Source organism: Rhincodon typus, chromosome 20 (genome assembly GCF_021869965.1).
Source record: "Rhincodon typus isolate 14 chromosome 20, sRhiTyp1.1, whole genome shotgun sequence".
NCBI lineage: Eukaryota > Metazoa > Chordata > Chondrichthyes > Orectolobiformes > Rhincodontidae > Rhincodon > Rhincodon typus.
In genome coordinates this window covers 18,156,313-18,174,799 of record NC_063351.1, presented here as the reverse complement: position 1 = coordinate 18,174,799, position 18,487 = coordinate 18,156,313, and the positions used below count along the sequence as shown (strand labels likewise).

The 18,487-nt window shown below is 38.2% G+C and overlaps 1 protein-coding gene across 1 annotated transcript in view; it reads right to left on the bottom strand.

Annotated features, from left to right (window-relative positions):
- The window catches only part of LOC109932541 (cilia- and flagella-associated protein 46), a 205,298-nt gene extending 190,939 nt beyond the window's left edge, over positions 1-14,359 (bottom strand). Inside the window, exons 1-6 of the mRNA XM_048609174.1 lie at positions 14,247-14,359; positions 14,013-14,137; positions 9,664-9,795; positions 3,135-3,199; positions 2,431-2,595; positions 1,457-1,580 (exon numbers count right to left, since the gene is read on the bottom strand). Coding sequence (XP_048465131.1) covers positions 1,457-1,580; positions 2,431-2,595; positions 3,135-3,199; positions 9,664-9,795; positions 14,013-14,137; positions 14,247-14,277 — 642 coding nt within the window. The 5' untranslated portion in view covers positions 14,278-14,359. The remainder of the gene's footprint in view (positions 1-1,456; positions 1,581-2,430; positions 2,596-3,134; positions 3,200-9,663; positions 9,796-14,012; positions 14,138-14,246) is intronic.
- Between the last annotated feature and the right edge of the window lie 4,128 nt (positions 14,360-18,487).

The following is an 18,487-nucleotide window of genomic DNA, read 5'->3' as shown; positions in this document are numbered from 1 at the left end:
TTCTAGTAAATCTCCTTTGCACTCGCTCCAAGGCTTTAACATCCTTCCTTAAATAAGGTGCCCAGAACTGAGCACAATACTCCAAATGATTTGTAGAGGAGTAGCATCACTTCCTTGTTTTTATTCTCTAGTCCTCTATTTATAAACACAAGGATCCTACAAACATTCCTAACCATTGTTTAAACTGGTCTGGCCACTTTCAGAGAATTATACATGCGAATACCGAGGTCCCTCTGCTCCTGTACTCCCCTCAAAGTTGTACCATTCTCACAATAAATAAAAAAGTCGCATCTTTAGAAATCTGGAATCACTGTTTCTGTCCTGCTTATTATATTCTGGCCATTCTTGTGTGATCCTTAACAGAAATAGAATTGTCTGTTTGGGATCGATTTGCTCAGTTCACTGACTGGATGCTGTTTGTAACGCAGAGTGATGCTAACAGCATGGGTTCAATTCCCATACTGGCTGAGGTCATCAGGAAGAGCCCAGATTCTCAACCTCACCCCTCACCTGAGGCACGGTGACCTTCAGGTTAAATTCACCAAGAGTCATCTCGCTCTAATGAGAGACCAGTCTGTAGCCAACGAAGGGCCCCCACCTGAAACATCAGCTTTCCTGCTCCTCTGATGTTGCCTGGCCTGCTGTGTCCTCCAGCTCCACACTGTGTTATATCTGGGGACTACATGCCTGCTTCATTTCACTAAAAACTGTTTAGTCCACATCAAACCCACACGTGAAGTAAAAGATCTTGACTTCTACAACAATTTTACTGTATGCAACATCTGACTACTGAGAAGATCCCATATTTATACTCATCAGAGTAACTGAAATTAGTCTCAAAGATTATTTAATATGCTTTAGGAGGCAGTCAGTTAATAGAGCAAGACAATTCACCATTCCATATTCTGACTCGCCTTGAAAGCGAGTAAACTTTAACTGATCTCACATTTCAGTTTCCTCAGCAAACAGTTAAACTCTAACTTATCAGCAGAAAACACAGATTCTGTATTCACCGCATGACACTTCTGTCCTAATGAATTTATTACAAATTTAACATGAACATTTATATCAAAAAGAAATGAAAGAATGGTATTTCATGTTGATTTTTCCCCTGAATTTTAAGAGGCATCCCAGTTTAGATAAAAACATACAGTTCTATGCAAGCAGCATGTGCTTCTTTTATTATTAAGGATCATATATATTTGCTATACTATTATGATAATAAAGTACGTAAAACAATCCTGGTTAAACTCAAGTATCTTCTTTTATCACTCAGGCTGGATTTCCCAGTCCCAGAAGATAGGCTGTGAGGTGATGGGGAAAGAGGGTGAGCGAGATGGTATAGGGAAGCTAATCATTCTGTAATTACCGATATTTATTTCACCAAATAATTTTTATTGTTAAGCTGTTCAGCTAAATCTGTACATTTTTAAAAATGTCTAGTAAAGTATTTTACCAGTATGGAAAATATCTTCTTATACATGTGTGGAACATGAGTTTGAATGAATTCCGCTGTACTGTAGGCAAACATTGTTGCATCCTTGATTTTTTCAGCATCCAAATAACATTCAACGAGAGCACTGAGAAAATTAGAGATTTATTTAAAAGTTTGAAAACAAAACTGTAGTACTATATAATTATTAAATATTTTAAATTCCATTTGCTATTTGAGCTGACATTAACAAAGCTCACACAGAATGGGAATTGACTATGGTTGCTTCCAACTCAATACCACAGGGTGGCGCTTTGGTGTCTAAGCCACAGTGACGTAAAGATTAAACAACACTTCCATTCGGTGCTTTGAACCTTGAAAGATATTTGAGGTCAAGGCCAGTCAAATACTACAGTGAGTCTATTATGCTCGTCACTGTGTAAACCAGTACTGCCATATACTACCAACATTATGCAGATCCCGGCCCCTTCTTGATACCCGTGATCCAAATTTCTCAATTGAGACCAACTGCAGCAAAACACTGCCTCACCTTGCATAGTACTGCCAAATTTAATAACGCATCTAACAGGGATGCTCAATCGAAGCGAGCAACAGTGGTACCAAAGTTTAGAACCTAGTGCAAGTGCAACTAAAGTCTATCTCTGCCCAAATAATGGATACTTAATAATACTGTACATTGCAATCGATCAAATAACATTTCTTACCAATGTTCATAATTATTTATTAGCATTCAATAATGAAAAAATTGCTTAAAAGGTTTCCTTCAGTAGCACTAAAAAGTAAGCATTTTGTTCGACATACTATTACTCCTTTATATTTAATAATGAAATATATTTATATTATTTGTAATGTTACAAATATTGATTTTAGAATATTTAAATCACAAAATTATAATTCCTACAATGCTAGGTTTTATGATTGATAGTAATATATTGGATTAAATATGAGATTTAATAATAAAATAATGAGTAGCTTACATCCTTAATTCAGCCCTCCATTCATAGTCCAAATCATCAATAGCTTGCAATCCCTTTATTACTTCAAGGAGGCTTACAATCACATGGCCACGGAAGCCAGGTTTTATAAACGGCCTTACTATCCTCCAGTATAGAACTGATGCGTTATAAACCAAGAAGTGGTATCTGCAAAATAAGATTTTTAATTATTTTAAGGCTCACTTCTAAGACTTGACCCATTATTTAGAATTGAGTAGCTACAAAATGGAAGCATGTTCAAATTGTATATTTTTTCGAGCTTTGTTTCAGTGTGTATTCTTTTAAATCCAATCACACAATTTAAGCAATTAAAGAAGAAAACAGTGGTTTTGTATCATTCAAGTTTTCCTGATAAGCACCTTGGTCACAGGAAGAATTCAAGCTTAGACAATGATATGCTAAAACATTAGGTGGTCGAATACTGCATATTTAAGGCACATTTTTCTGAGATATTAAAGACCAAATGTGCTTAAATCAGAAAGTTAGTTTAGAGGGGAACAGTGAGATTGCTGAAAATAGATTACATGGACAATTTCAGTTTGCAACTGAAAGAGATAGAAAGGCTTTAGGAAAAAGCCAATTTATCCTTATTTCTCAATTTCATACGACTGCTTGTGCGATATATCAACAATATCTGAATTATTTTGTAATTTTAAATGACATTGATTAAATTGAAATTATCATACCTTGCTTCTTCTTTTGCAAATGATACAGTCGTGAGGATGCACCATATAGCCTTGTTTAACTCAGACTTGAAGAAAAAACATGCGGTTAGGTAGACAAAATTAATTACTTTTTCCAATAATTTAAATGAAAAATTAGATATGAGATATTTTCCCATTCAGGATGCTCAAACCATTCTAGTTCAAAATATTTGAATACAGCACCAAGATTTACAATTCAAATGAAGCAGAAAATATTGGAATTACATAAAGGAAGTCAGCCTTCAAAAAATAAATATAGGCTTAACTTTCACCAAGTATTCATGAATGTCATAAATATTTGTATGTCATGTTAATAAAATTACATTCAATACTTTTTGAATAAGAATGATGTATGATTTATGCCTGTTTCTTATACTGGACAGATCAAAAAATGAGATATTATCAACAGGTTTACAAACTCTGATGAAAAAGCACTGCACGATCATTTCAGCATAATCCTATTTCATTAAAAAAAATTGAAATTAAACTATCTGAATTAAAATGACATTGGAGAGAACTTTAATCCCCCAAAACAAGGTGGGTTGTGGTCAGGCACGATGTTAACATTTTAATGTCCAAAGCTCCATTTCCCCAACATCCTTCTGTACACCACTGAGAAACAGCCTCAAGGAGGCTAGGAATTGAAAAGCTGTACAAGGGAGGTGAGGTTCAAAAATACTTAAGGGTAACATCCCAGAAAAAAATATGAATTCATCAAATAGAATCAGGAGCCAGTGTGGGCCCAGTGAAAACCTTGATAATCAAGGTCAGCATTTTGACTGTCCATTCTTTACAGTTAAAATTGCTATTTAGTTTAGATTAAGTGTGTTTAGAGCATAAGGAATAAGGCAAGGTTCCTCCGGTATATAATTAATATTCTGCAAAACAGAGAAAGCAAATGGAAAGACAGTAACTTAAAGCTAAGTCGTGGCAAGGTAGCTTGACCAATTAAATGCTCTTTCTGAGCAATGTCGACAGTGATCAAGAACATGTCTCCTGTCCAGGGTGACCACATATACACTAAGTGCATCCAGCTGCAGCTACTGGAAATCCACATTTTGAATCTAGAGCAGCAACTGGAGTCGCCGTGGATTATCAGAAAGGCTGAGATCTTCATTTATAGCACAGAAGTGGTCACACCACAGGTGAAAAGTGCAGAGATGAAAAGGGGATGGGTGACCACCAGATGGATTAAAAGCACCAGGCAGGTACCGCATCGGTCCCCTGGGCCTCTGCCTCTTTCTAACAGATTTTCCATTCTGAATATTGCCTGAGGAGAGGATTTCTTAGGGGATTGTCCCAAGACCCAATTCTGTGGCACCAGGAGTGGCTCAGCTGCATAGCGGGAGGAGAAAAACAGAAGTGGGAGATCAACAGTGGTAGGGGATCGTTTCGTAAAAGTAGCAGGTAGAATCTTCTGTAGCTGCAGACATGACACCAGATGGTATGTTACCTCTCTGGTGCAAAGGTCGAGGATGTGACTAAGCTACCGCAAGGCTTTCTGAAACCATTTTTGAGAGATTGAGAGAAAGAGAAACAGACAACAGGCAGAGATCATGATCCATATTGATGCAACTATTTAGTTAGAAGAGGGATGAGGTTCTGCCAGCGGAATATAGGGAGCTACAAAATAAATTAGGATTTCAAAGGACAGTTATCTCAGGATTACTCCCAGTGCCATTTGCTAGCAAGATGAAGGATAGACCAAATGAAAGTACAGCTGGAGGAATGGTAGCGTATGGGGGAATTTAGATTCTTAAGGCACTGGGGCTGATTTTTGGAAAAGATGGAGCTGTACAAGCTAGATGAGTTGCACGCTAGTTGGACTGGGGCTAAAGCCCTCCAGGAGCATTCACTAGTACGATGGAGAAGGGTTTAAACTAGAGTGGCAGATGGACAGGAATTAAGCAGGAAGGCAAACGTGAGGGAAACAGAGACAGAAATTAAAAACAGAAAAGTGGAAAGCAAAAGTGGAAGACAGTGGAAACAAGAGCAAGCAGCAAACAGGGCTGGAATACAAAAAGAAGTGTAAAAATTTCAAAAAGACAAGCCTAAAAATACTTTATCTGAATGCATGGAGCATTTGCAATAAGGTAGAAAAATTGATGGTGCAAGTAATTGTAAACGATAGCGATGACAGAGACATCCAAAGGTATTCAATCTTTAGGAATGACAGGCAATGTGGAAAAGGAGGTGGTGTGGCGTTATGAGTGAGGATGAAATCAGTGCAAGAGCAAGAAAGGATATTGGTACAGGAAATCTAAAGGTGGGATCAGTCTGAATGGAGCTAAGAAGGAAGAGGGGGTAGGAAACATTAAGGAGAGTCATCTATTGACCTCCAAACAATAGTTGGGAGGTAGGGGGGTGGCCTGAGCAGGAAATTAGATATGCATGTAACAAGGATGCTACAGTAATCATAGGTCATTTTAATATGCATACAGACTGGGCAAACCACATGAGCATTAATACTATGGCGGATGATTTCAGAGTAGGAGTTTTTTTAGACCACTATATTGAGAAACTAATTCAGGGGCAGGCTATTCTAGGTTTGGTTTTGTGCAATGAGAAGGGTTTAATTAATCAACCTGTTGGGAGAGGTCCTTTTGAAAAATATAACCAGAACATGGTAAAATTCTTAATTGGGATAGAAAGTGAAGTAGACCAATTCAAAACTAGGGTCCTAAATCTAAACAACATAAACTACAAAGGTAAGAGGACTGAGTTAATTATGGTCTTGAAACTTAATGGAAAGGCATAACACGTGGACAGACATTGCTTAATATTCAAGGAATGAAAGCATACATGGTAGCAGTAATTCCTTCCTTTTGGGCAAAAGTGCAAAACAGGAAAAGCGGCCCAACTATGCTTAACAAAAGAAATTAAGGATAGCATTAAATCCAAAGAGAAGTCTTTGAAAGTTGCTTTAAAAATGTAGCAAGACTGATTAATGTAAGCAGCTTAGAGTACAGCAAAGGAGCGCCAAAAGTTTGACTCAGACGTAAAACAGTGAGTTATGAAAGTAAACTTGGAAGGATCATAAAAGTTGGCTGTAAAAGGTTTTCTAAGAATATAAAAAAAAGAAAGATTAGTGAAAACAAACAAATCCTTACACTCTGAAATGGTGGAATTGATAAATTGAAAACCAAGGGAATGGCAGCACAATTATTCAACTACTTTTATTCTGTCTTCACAGAAGACACAAATATCTTCCCAGAAGTGCTAGGGAAGCAAGGGTCTTTTAGAAAGGAGGAATTACAAGAGCAGACTATTAGTGCAAAAAAAGTGCTGGAGAAATTACTGGGACTGAAAGCTGAAATCACCAGGGCTTGCCTAAAGATACTGAATCAGGTGGCCATGGAAGTAGCGCATGCATTGGTTAGCATCTTCCAAAATCCTGTATTTTTTGAAACAGTCCCAGCAGGAAAAAGGTGGTAAATGTAACCCTACTGTTTAGAAAAGGAGGGAGGGAAAAAACTGAAATTACAGACAAATTAAACTAACTTCAGTAGTATGGAAAATGCTATTGCGAATGATGCAGTAATACAACCTTTAGAAAATACCAAATGCCTCTAACCATACATCAAACTCTTTCTCCCTAAGAGAGCACACCATCCTTATTCCTGACTCTTAAGTTAAAATAATATCTCCAAGCCAGATGCAGCTGTTTAGTTTATCTTTATAATTATTGTTGGTATGATATCTTATGAACATTGACTCTTTTGGAATGTGATTGACATTAAAGATCAATAGATTAATTGCCCTCAAAAAAGTATATTTTCCAAAAGGATCAAATATTACACTACTAGCTCAATTGGTGACCTCTATGATGAGCAAAGTCAGTGCTGATCAATAAATTGTTTTATGCTGCAGGGTTGGAATAAAACTTCTAATTTTATGCAAGTCAACAGCTAAGTTAATACTTAGTTCACATACCCATACTGTACCATTATATTTTGAGTTCCACAGGAATGAAAATAAGATAGGTGTGTAACAAGCAATGGCTTCAATAAAACCACCTTCACATTGTTATCCAATGGCAAGATTATTTCTTTGCAGATAATTGATTGAAGGAAAAATGTTGGCCACTGGGAAATTTCTCTGTTCCCCAACCCCCGTCATAGGAATTTTAATCATGCACCAAATCAATTTTTTTGGGGAATGGTGCAGGGAGAGGAGAAACAATGGTGGTTGTGGGTCAATTTAACATCTAATCTGGAGAATAGTACCAAATTTATGGCACTTCTATAGCACACTGAAGTATCAGGCAAGACTTTGGGCTGAAATTCTCTCTTGGATTTTAGAAGTGAAAATGTAAAAAGTATTCCACATTTTCAAAGTATCAGAAGAATGAAAATCATGGAAATAGTGCCAATCATTTCACAATCATCTGATCTATAGTCAGAAGTTTGCAAAAAGCTGCTGTCAGATAGTCATGGATTCATACAGCATGGAAACAGACCCTTTGGTTCAAACAGTTCACAACGACTGTAATCCCAAACTAAACTAGTCCCACTTGCCTGCATTTGGCCCATATCTTTCCAAGCATTTCCTATTCATGTACTTATCCAAATGTCTTTTACATGTTATAACTGGACCCGCACCCACCACTTTCTTTGGCAGTTCATTACACACATGAACTACTCTGTGTAGAAAAGGTTGCCCCTCATGTCCTTTTTAAAATTTTCTTCTCTCACCTTAAAAATAGGCCTCCTGGTTTTGAATTTCCCCACCCTAGGGAAAAAACCCTTGCTAATCACCTATCTATGCCCCTCATGATTTTGTAACCTCAAATGTTACCCCTCAACCTCCTACGTGTAGTGATTGTAACAAGGTCAGCCAGGTAGACCTCATAGAATATGAGTTCCTTAATTGGGGCTGTTAATCTAGTCCAATCAGGGACCCATGGCTGACAGACATAAACAGGAGTGTCAAAGCTTCTGTTCACTCTGACAGCGTTTTCTGAGGGAGCTGGATCAGTGTCAACTACTCTCCATGTGTAAATAAAGGGTGACTTGGTGATGGGATACCTCTGTGGAATTATTTCACTATGATCCAGTGAAAAAAGTTCCAGCCAATCTTTATAACTCAAACCCTCCATTCCCAGCAACTTTCTGTTAAATCTTTTCTGAACCATCTCCAATTTAATAATATCCTTCCAAAGCAGGGCAACCAGAACAGCACACAGTACTCCAGCAAAGGCCTCACCAACATCTGTACAACGTCAACATGGCATTCCAATTCCCATACTCAAAGGTCTGAGCAACGAAGACAAGTGTGCTAAAAGCCTTCTTAAACACCCTGTTTACCTGTGACGCAAATTTCAAATAATTATATACCTGAACCCCTAGGCGTCTCTGTTCTACAACACTACTCAAGACCCTACCATTAATTGTATAAGTCCTGCTCCTGTTTGTTTAATCAAATTACATTTATTAAAATTAAACTCCATCTGCCACTCATCAGCCCATTGGCCCAACTGATCAAGATCTTTTTGTAATCTTAGATATCCTTCATCAATTTTGGTGTCATCCGCAACTTACTAACCATGCCTCCTATATTCTCATCCAATCGTTCATATAAATGACCAACAAAAGTCGACCCAGTACTGATCCCTGTGGAACTCTGCTAGTCACAGGCCTCCAGTCCGAAAAACAACCTTCCACCACTACCCCCAGTCTCATACTGTCAAACCAAGGTCCTTGAATGGCATTAAAAAAATGATAACTAAACTTTGTAGGTAAATAGGCAGATTTAGAAAGGATTAAACACACCCTAGGCACTCTTGGCAATGTAAGCCCTGTGTATTTTGATATCTTGCCTTCATTTGAATGCCACAGATGGGTGCTACCTGGTTTACCAGCAATGGACCAGGATACCTGGATTCAAATCCTACCTACTCCAGAAGAGTGTAAAAGCATCTCTGAACAGGTTAATGAAAAAGTATCTATACCGATTATCTAACAAAATATCAACAAGCAATGGGGAAGTGCAAGATGCTGAGGTCCTAAACTATTGGAGGAGCACCCATCATTGGTTATGGACAACCTGCCTATTTTTGCCTGAAGATTACAACTGTGGCCTTATATATAGCACAGGACTCCGATGTTCACATTTAAGAAGCTTGCCATCTGTTTTCGGCAGGCCCACTGCTTCCCTGTTTTGAGATACCCTTCTTGATTCATTAGGATGGTGGCAGTGTCTACCTTCCCCAACGCAACCTTCATTTGTGAGCCACCAACTTTCCAGATGAGAAGGTGGTGGCTGGCAGTTAAAAATCATTCCCTTTAACTTTTAATGGAAAAAGCAATCTAGTATTATAACCAGATGTCACCTGATTTTTCATGAGCAATGCCACAGGAGATCCACAAGTGGATCCAAGCACAAGTGATTACAAATAATCCGTCCATAAAGTTCTGAAAGTCATTTCTTTTGACAGTTAGCAGTCATTTTTTAAGAAAGATATTCTTTCATGTAATTTTAATTGTATTCAAGTAAGTAAAACAAATCTTACAACATGCGCAGAAGATTTTGGAGCGTACAGTTCAGCTTGGCAAAGATATGCTCTACCCAAAAACTGATTGTGAGGAAGTGTTCCCTTGAAATACATATCCAAGCAATCCTGGCTAATGTCACGTTGCTCAAACTAGAAGAGAAAAAGTTCCAGCATTTAGATGAACACAATAACGGGATAAATTTGTAAATGTTACTAAATATGTTGAAACATAATAAATATCAGTCGCAAATAAGAATTGTAATATCCTTTTATTTTCTATCTTCAATTTTGTGGAGATAAAATATTTGAAAATTTGAACTCTAAACACATGTATAGTATAGATTTGGAAGTTGCACTAAATCTAAAATATCATTAGGAATATTTATAAAGAATGAAGTTTCAAATGCTGAAAATACGCAGTCAGGTATTCAGCATCTCGGCTCCAGACCTCTGATAGCTTTAGTCTAAACATGGACAAAAGAAATGAACTCCACAGTGGCAATGATAACCCTTGACATCAAAGCAGCATTTGACTAAGTATAGCATCAAGAAACCATGGCAGCATTGAAGTCAATGGGAAACAGTGGCAACAAGTTTGAAGTCAAACACAAGGAAGCTGTTTTGCTTTGTTCAAGCCAGTCATTTTTTTTTTATTTGTTCATGGGAAGTGAGCATTGCTTGCCCAGGATTTACTGTCCATACCTAATTACCCTGTAGAAGGTGGTGGTGAACAGTCTTCTTGAACTCCTGCAGTTCATTTGGCATAGCTTCACCAAAGTGCTGATAGGAAGGAAGCCCCAGGATTTTGACCCAGTATCAGTGAAGGAACAGCAATATAGTTTCATGTCAGGATGCTATGTGGCCTGCTAGAAATGTGCAAGCAACAATGTTCCTTTAAGGGGGAGAGGTCACTGGTTTGGAAGGCACTACAAAGGAGCCTTGGTGAGTTGCCACAATGCATTGTGTTGATAAATTAAGCCCAACCATGTTTTTGCTTCATAGAATCATACAATAGTTACAGCACAGGAGGCCATTCAGCAAGCCATGAACATGGCTGCTCTCCGCAAAAGCACCTTAATCAGTCCCATTCCCCCACCTTCTCTACATTGCTCTGCAAATTTCTCTCCTCAGATAATTATCCAATTTGCTATTGAAATTATGATTGAATATGACACCATCACTCTCCCTCAATGATCTTCCCTCCATCATAAGAACAATGTTCATTGCTATCATAACCCCTCAGATACCAACATACAGAAAGACCTGGACAACACAGACTGATATCCGGCAAGTAACACTCATGCCATACAAATACCAAGCAATGGCCAGCTTCAACAAGAGAGAATCTAACTCTCTCTCCCCAAATATTCAGCACCATTACTACCATTGGGTCCGAAACCAATAACACAGCAGAGCTGACTACTGAATAGAAGTTTAACTGGACCAGTCATATAAACATAATGGCAATAAAGACAGGTCAGAAACTGGTAGCCCTGAGGTAAGCACTGATGTCACAACACTCTAAAGCCTGACTATCATCTGAAAGATCCAAGTCAGAAGTGTGATGGAATACTCACCATTTGCCTGGATGATGCAGCTTCAACTAAAGGCTCAATATCATTCAACACAAAACAGCCCATTTGATTGGCACATCATTCACTATCTTCAATATGCATTCCCTTCACCACTGGTGCACAATGAAAGCTATATACTATCTACAAGATGCACTTCAACAATTTGCCAGGCCTTCTTCAAAAGCACCTTCCAAATCTGCAATCTTTGAAGTACTATGTTAGAACTCTTACTTATTTTTCATTATTTTTATTTCATTCATAGTCATACAGTCATATAGTCCAACAGATCGACCCCGACCATGCTCCCAAACTAAACTAGTCCCACTTGCCTGTTTTTGGCTCATATCCCTCCAAAACTTTCATATTCATGTACTTATCCAAATGACTTTTAAATGTTGTAATGCCCCTCATGTCCTTTTTAAAACTTTCTCCTCTCACCATAAAAATACGACTTCTAGTTTTGAGCTGTCCCACCCTAGGGAAAAGACCCTCATCATTCATCTTATCTGAGCCCCTCAGGATTTTATAAACCTCAATGAGATCACTCCTTAACCTCCCAGGCACCAAAGAAAAAAGTCCCAGCCTATCCAGCCTTTCCTCATAACTCAATTCCTCCATTCCCGGCAACATCTTGTTAAGTCTTTTCTGAACCCTCTCCAATTTAACAATATCCTTTCTATAGAAGGTGGTCCAGACTGCACACTGTACTCCAGAAGAGGTTTCACCAATATCCTGTACAACCTCAACATGACGTTCCAACTCCTATATTCAAAGGTCTGAACAATGAAGGCGAGCTTGCTTTTATCAATTTTGGATTTCAAGCTGTGAACTGACATCTGTGAGCTGAAGACGACTTTTGGACGATGAGCTTGCACTAAAGAAAACAAAACAACCAAATTTGTGAGGTTTATGAGAACAGGCCTGTAGGTAATTGCAGGTTGATTCTTGATTAAAAGAATTCCTTGGACACTTCACCTCTGGAATGGCATTACGCATAAACAGCTGTTTGGCCATTAACAAGGTCAGTACCTGGGAACTGATGCCAGCAAGTCTCGAAGGGAAGATGGTGATTCCGAGGTAGGGACCAGAGTTTCAAACTGGTTTTTGGGTTGGGTTGGGTTTCTGAGTTGGGTTGGGTTTCTGAGATAAGGAGTTTGGCTGTTGATGCTATAGCATAAATATTTGAAAGCTCCCAGCCTAACCTCCCGTTATCAGCTATTGGAAGTTCAGAGAATAGAAACTACATAATAGTTACAAGTATCACTGACTTCCTCAGAGTGAATTGCAAAGATATCCCTGATCATCATCATCAGAAAATTAACCAAGAAACAATCATCTTATGCCTGTGGAATAAAGCATGAAGAAAACCACTTAAGCAATATGGTGAGTTTTGACATTTTCTTTTATTTTTCCTTTAACTGCATTTGTTTGTCTGTCTGACTTTTATGTGAATGGGCCTGATAAAAAGGTTATTGGGCTTAAATCATCGACATCACTTAGATTAATTTATTGTTTAATTTTGCTCTGCTAAAGTAACTGTATTGTTAATTATTTGTTAACTATTTTGTTTAAGCTACAAACCTGGTGTCTAGAATTGATCATACAGAGAGTCCGGGATTTGTTATTCAGAAAATCTGATTAACGACTGTTGTTGTTAATTTTAAGGGTTTAATTTTACTGTTTTATGAATAGAGAGGTAGAAAGGTTTATTTGATTCACCTATGAGTCTCCCTGTCGCAACAACTTTGAGAGGTAAGGAAGAGGTGCATTAGGAACATTACAACTTGCAAGTTCCCCTGCAGGTTCTCCTACAAGTACCTGAAATAGTGAGAAGCTAGGAACTGTTGAACTTCAAAGGGAGTTGGGCTTCCTTGTTTGTTAGTCACAAAGTTAACATTCAGGTACAACAAGCAATTAAGTAAGCAAATGATATGTTGAATAGATAATAAAAGGTGTCTTACTGCAGTTATGTGAAGACTTAGTGATGTTAAGCCATACTTAGAATAGTGTGCAGTTTTGATCTCCTTACCAACTGGAAAATTTATCTGCCAAGAAAATGAATGTCCATCAAACTAATTCTTGGGATAAAGAGATTGTCCTACGAGATTGGACCTTTATTCTCTGGAATTTATTCTCTGAAATTCTTAACAGGGCTCAACAGGCTAGATGCTTTCCCTTGTGTAAGGGATCTAGAACCAGGCAACACAGTTGCAGAACTAAAATGGGACATTTCTTCTCTCAGCAGTAGTGAATCTTTGGAGTTCTCAGGCACAAAAGGCAAGAGAAGCTCAGTCATTCAGTATGTTCAAGATTGAGATTGATAGATTTCTACATATTAAAAACATCAAGGGAGGCAGGGATAATGCAGGAAAGTCAACGTCAATCTTATTCTGATTGAATGGTAGAGTAAGCTTGTAAGTATTCCTGCTCTTTTTTTACGTCCTTATGTAAGTCACACACCACATCCTCACTTAGAACTATATCACCATTTCTTCACTGTCAATGGGACAAAAACCTAAATCCCTTCCAGCCACGCTGAAGGTATCCTAACATCACACGAACAGTAGCAGCTCAAAATAGTGACTCACCACCACCTAATCAATGGCAATTAGAGTTAGCAACAAATGCTGGTCTTGCTAATATATGACTAATAAAAGAAATGCATCATAATCAGCTAATATTGCAGTAGAAGGATAAACATCTGCACATTTCCAGTCTTAAACTGAGACAAAGATATCAATATCCAGAGTGAAAAACAGCATCATTTTATATTGATTGCAGATGTCTCACTACCTGTAGTGCAAGTTCTGCACAAAGCACATACAAATCCGGGCTAACAGTTTGCACTCCAGCCAGCGTTGGTCTCTCTTCAGTGGCTACTTTTATTAAACCATAAGCTTTTTTCAAAATGCTGAAATCTAAAACAAAATTAAAAAGGAAAAAAATATTTGATATATACAGAAGTGGTTAAACATTTCAAAACACTCCTTGCAGGTAATATGATCCTTACAATAAACAAATTTCTACCTGCATTAAATAGGATAAGAAAGAATGCCATCACAAAGATATTACACGTTCACTCAGTAATATCAGTGACAGCTACTTATTGGCCAATTGTTTGGCATTTTAGATAATTTCTCTCGTTTCCTTATTTGGATCTTGCTGTCCAAGGTACTGTGAAAATTAAGTGGATAGAATATTAACAGGGATCAGCAAATACCATACTGATTTCAATATTACAAGATATTCAGGTATATTGCAGGTTAATTCATTACATGGAAGCAAGTGACCTCTGCTTCACTCTCATTCAGTGTCATTATTGCTACTTATGCATTTTTCAACCATTGCATTAAATCAGAAGCTTTATTAACGTTTTGAATATCCATTTGAATAGTTGACACATTTTAGTGTTCAAATCTTTTGCTGTATCTTTATCTCAAATCATTCGGCATTCATACACACTTTACAATACAACAAAGTACTAGTATTAAACACCAAATACCTCAATAACTAACACCTCTCAAAATGTGGGCAACAGAAAAGCGTTGATCTGTTAACTCTCTACCGCCCTTCAAATGCTAGCAATCACAAAATGAGTTATCCTCTCATACCATATAACCTGTGTCCATTCTGATTTCACATTTATACAAACTGGTATAGTGAGGAGCAGTCAAACAAGGAAAACTGAAACAATACATGATAAGTTGCCACCAGGAGGCAGTCTCATATACTGTTTGTAATTCACAATGTTTCAAACCAGGATTGGTTCAGATGAGAGTTTGTTATGCTGTTGAATTCTTTTCTTAATGTAATGAGCAAATAGATGGTAGTAAGGGGAGTTGAACTTCTGTTCAGGCAGTAGTGTGTGCTTTAGAGGCACTTCACTGCAGGTTTTAGAGTCATGGTGAAACTACTTAAATCTGCGTCGAGCATACAGTTGCTGTGAATTTAGAGCTGCCATAACCACCAGAGGAAATGTTTAGTTCAGAATTCTCACAGCCCACTTTACACTCCCACATTTTACTGCAACTTTGAGACAGTTTCAACAAGACAACCTTGTTAAAGCTTTGGAGTAAGTAAACACAGGGAATCAGAGCTGATACTTTAGTGAGCAAGCAACCGGGAAACCCCTAACCACACCAACAGGCCCTCCTCTCCCTCCCACACCCTGCACTTCACCCCAACAATTGGATGAGCAACAGGCCACTTTGTTGTATACATACAGACAGACAAGGAGTAGTTGGTCATACCCTCAAGACCACACCACCATTCAATAAGATGAGGTTGTATGAATCATAGATTCCCTACAGTGCAGACAGAGGCCATTTGGCCCATCAAGTCCACACTGACTCTCCAAACAGCATCCCACCCAGACCCAGTCTCCTTACCCTAGCCCTGTAACCCCACATCTACCCTGACTAATCCATCGAACCTGCCCATCCCTGGGCACCAGGGAGGCAATTTACCATGGCCAATTCACCTAAACTGCACATCTTTCAGCTGTGGGTGAAAACCAAAGCACCCCACAGGAACCCACGCAGACACGGGAAGAATATGCAAACTCCACACAGTCACCCGAGGCTGGAATTGGACCAGAGTTCTTGGTGCTGTGAGGCAGCAGTGCTAACCACTGAGCCACCGTGCCTCGTCTATGAGGGGTTGTCTGAGCTGTTGCACACATGAAATAAGTTTGTTGTCACAAACCTCTTTTAGCGTACAGAACTACAGATTCTAATTACACTCATGCAGAGGAGGAAATCTAATGTCCACTGAGGAGAAACTCTTGTCTTAAACAAAAGATGGTTTATTGTAGGTTGGCAACTAAGTACGATGTTACACTGACATGGCAGGTATTGTTACAGAGACTATGAGAAGGACCAGGATGGTCAGTCTTACTCCTTCAAGATCCTCAGCTGACCAGGTTCATATGATGTCATCATACTGGATAGTGGCTAAGGAACTCTTAGCACTAACCTTTTCAGACCTTTATGCATGAGATCTTTATGTCTTTATACAACATTCACCCCCAAATTTTACTTCTAATTATTATCATACATTTGTGCATATATTTATCACAACCACATCCCTCCTCAAATCTCTGATTTCAAAATTCTAGATGTTTCACTATTTTCCCAAAACACATCCTCTTCAGACTCAGAAGGTTGGTAGATCTCTGAGTTTAAGACTGTTGACTTTGATTTTGTTGCTGACAATGAAAGGGTAGGAAGTCCTTTTTGGGATGGAGATCATTTAATATCTCATATTTCCTTCGTGGAGGACATCTTTCCTGCTCAAAGAGGCAATTGCTCCATTGCGACACATATAAGGCCTTTAAGTATTTCCTTAGAGCAGGACAGTTGTACTGTTAAGACAGGCCATTTCCCTTCTATAGTATCCTGGATTATTAAATCAGGCAATTTCTTCCTGGCTGTATCCTAGATCTATGTACATTGGTTATCACTTCTCAGAGGTGGCTTCCATTGGGTTCTATGCACCATATCATCAATCTGAGTCAGATATTTATTTTCAATGTCAATAAGTCTGTGAAGTGCATAGACTCTTCAATTTGTTGATTGGTTTAGATTCTTTCATTCTGCCTCAGTAATTATGTATTTGTGAATTTATTTATTTGAGGATTTTTTTTGGTTGGTGTGATCTCTTTGACCGGTACTGAGGATTCTTCTTGGAATGATAAAGAAATTAAATTTTCAGTTTAAACTTGCACCTTACAAATCACTTCCACATCTAACATTAGATTTAAATCAGTCATAAACATTTGTGCACCAAACTGTGCTGTATACTGATTTACCTCAATGAGTGCAAGAAGGGTATACTGCTCATTAGCTATCCAGTTGCTAGTGTTTACTTATAAACTTTCTGAACTATCTTCAGTGTTGGTAATAATGAAAATCATTCCCGGCCACCCTGTGCAGTGCAGGCTCCCAACTGGGCTATGATATCTTCAATATCTCTGGAGATTGCAGACCACAACACCGCTGACCAAGCTCTAGCTCTGCACCCAACAATCTCCAAACATCTTTGGTGTTTCCTTTCCAGGCCAGCTTCCCAAAGTGAAGCTGGAACTTATCTTCTATCATACACCAATATGTCAGCCATAACCGTAAAATGCTTTTGGTGCTCAAACCTTTGAAATAACACCAATGAATAGTGAGATATTTTGGTCTCTTTCTGCTCCTGTCATATTTGGTTAAGCCAATTGTGGCATAATGGCCACCATCTCTTTTCGACAGCACAAGACAAATGTTGTAGGCCATTATAGATAATTTCAGTGGATTCTGTCGTTTGCTTCGGTTCTGCCATGAATCTAGGGAGGTCTATAAAATCTTCTACTAGCTGTATTTTGACTGTTTTTTTTCTTGATTCACTGTTTCTTAACCAACTGTTCCTGTTCCTGTTGTATCAGGACTGCGTTTTCCATGACCAGTTATTTCTTGACTTTAACTAGTTTAACTCCTGCATATAAAGAAAACTGAGGTCAAGACAAGCATTCAAACTTTACTCATCATCCCAACGGCTCTTCTTGGAGTTAATCTCCCTAGAGTTTTGACTGCAATAAATTTGACCAAAAACTCATCAGCAATTCCATCAACAATTCTGTCTATTGTGACTTTGGACTTTAAACAGTCATAGTTGGATGTGTAGAGATCATTAATCAAATTGTCTATGGATTCCCCTGCATGCTGAACTCTTCTGTTAAATCTTGTTTATTTGTTGAGGTTAAAGTAATTGTTAAAGAATTTCAGTACTTTTTCAAAAGCATCCATTACGTCTTTCACACCTTGACAAGATACAAAGTCATTAGCTACGCTCTGAATTGTACATAAAAGTGCATTAGCTCCTCCACTTCTAGGTCAATATCTATTTTTAGAAACTATGCTATCTCTGAAGAATTGTTTCCTCCAAGATGTAAAACTATAGTCTATGTGGCCCATCTCTGAAATTACATTTTCCTGGTAATACTATTTCTGATTCCATGTCTTGCTAATAAGATTATTTATTTTCTTTACTTAAAAGGTTTTTAATTTCCCATGAATAGCACAAAGCTACACTGTGCTACTGTGCCAGAGAACGTCTTCATGATGCCTGTTCATTGTAAGAGCAGTTTCCAATCTGTGCTGTAAGAACATTTTTTTTTGGTTTATTTAACAAGCCTATAAAATTGGGCCATTTTTAAAAGCTTTCCCTGTCCATCATGGATTTTAATTTTACTCACTGAGTCCTCGTTCGCTCTCGAGATAAACACCAAC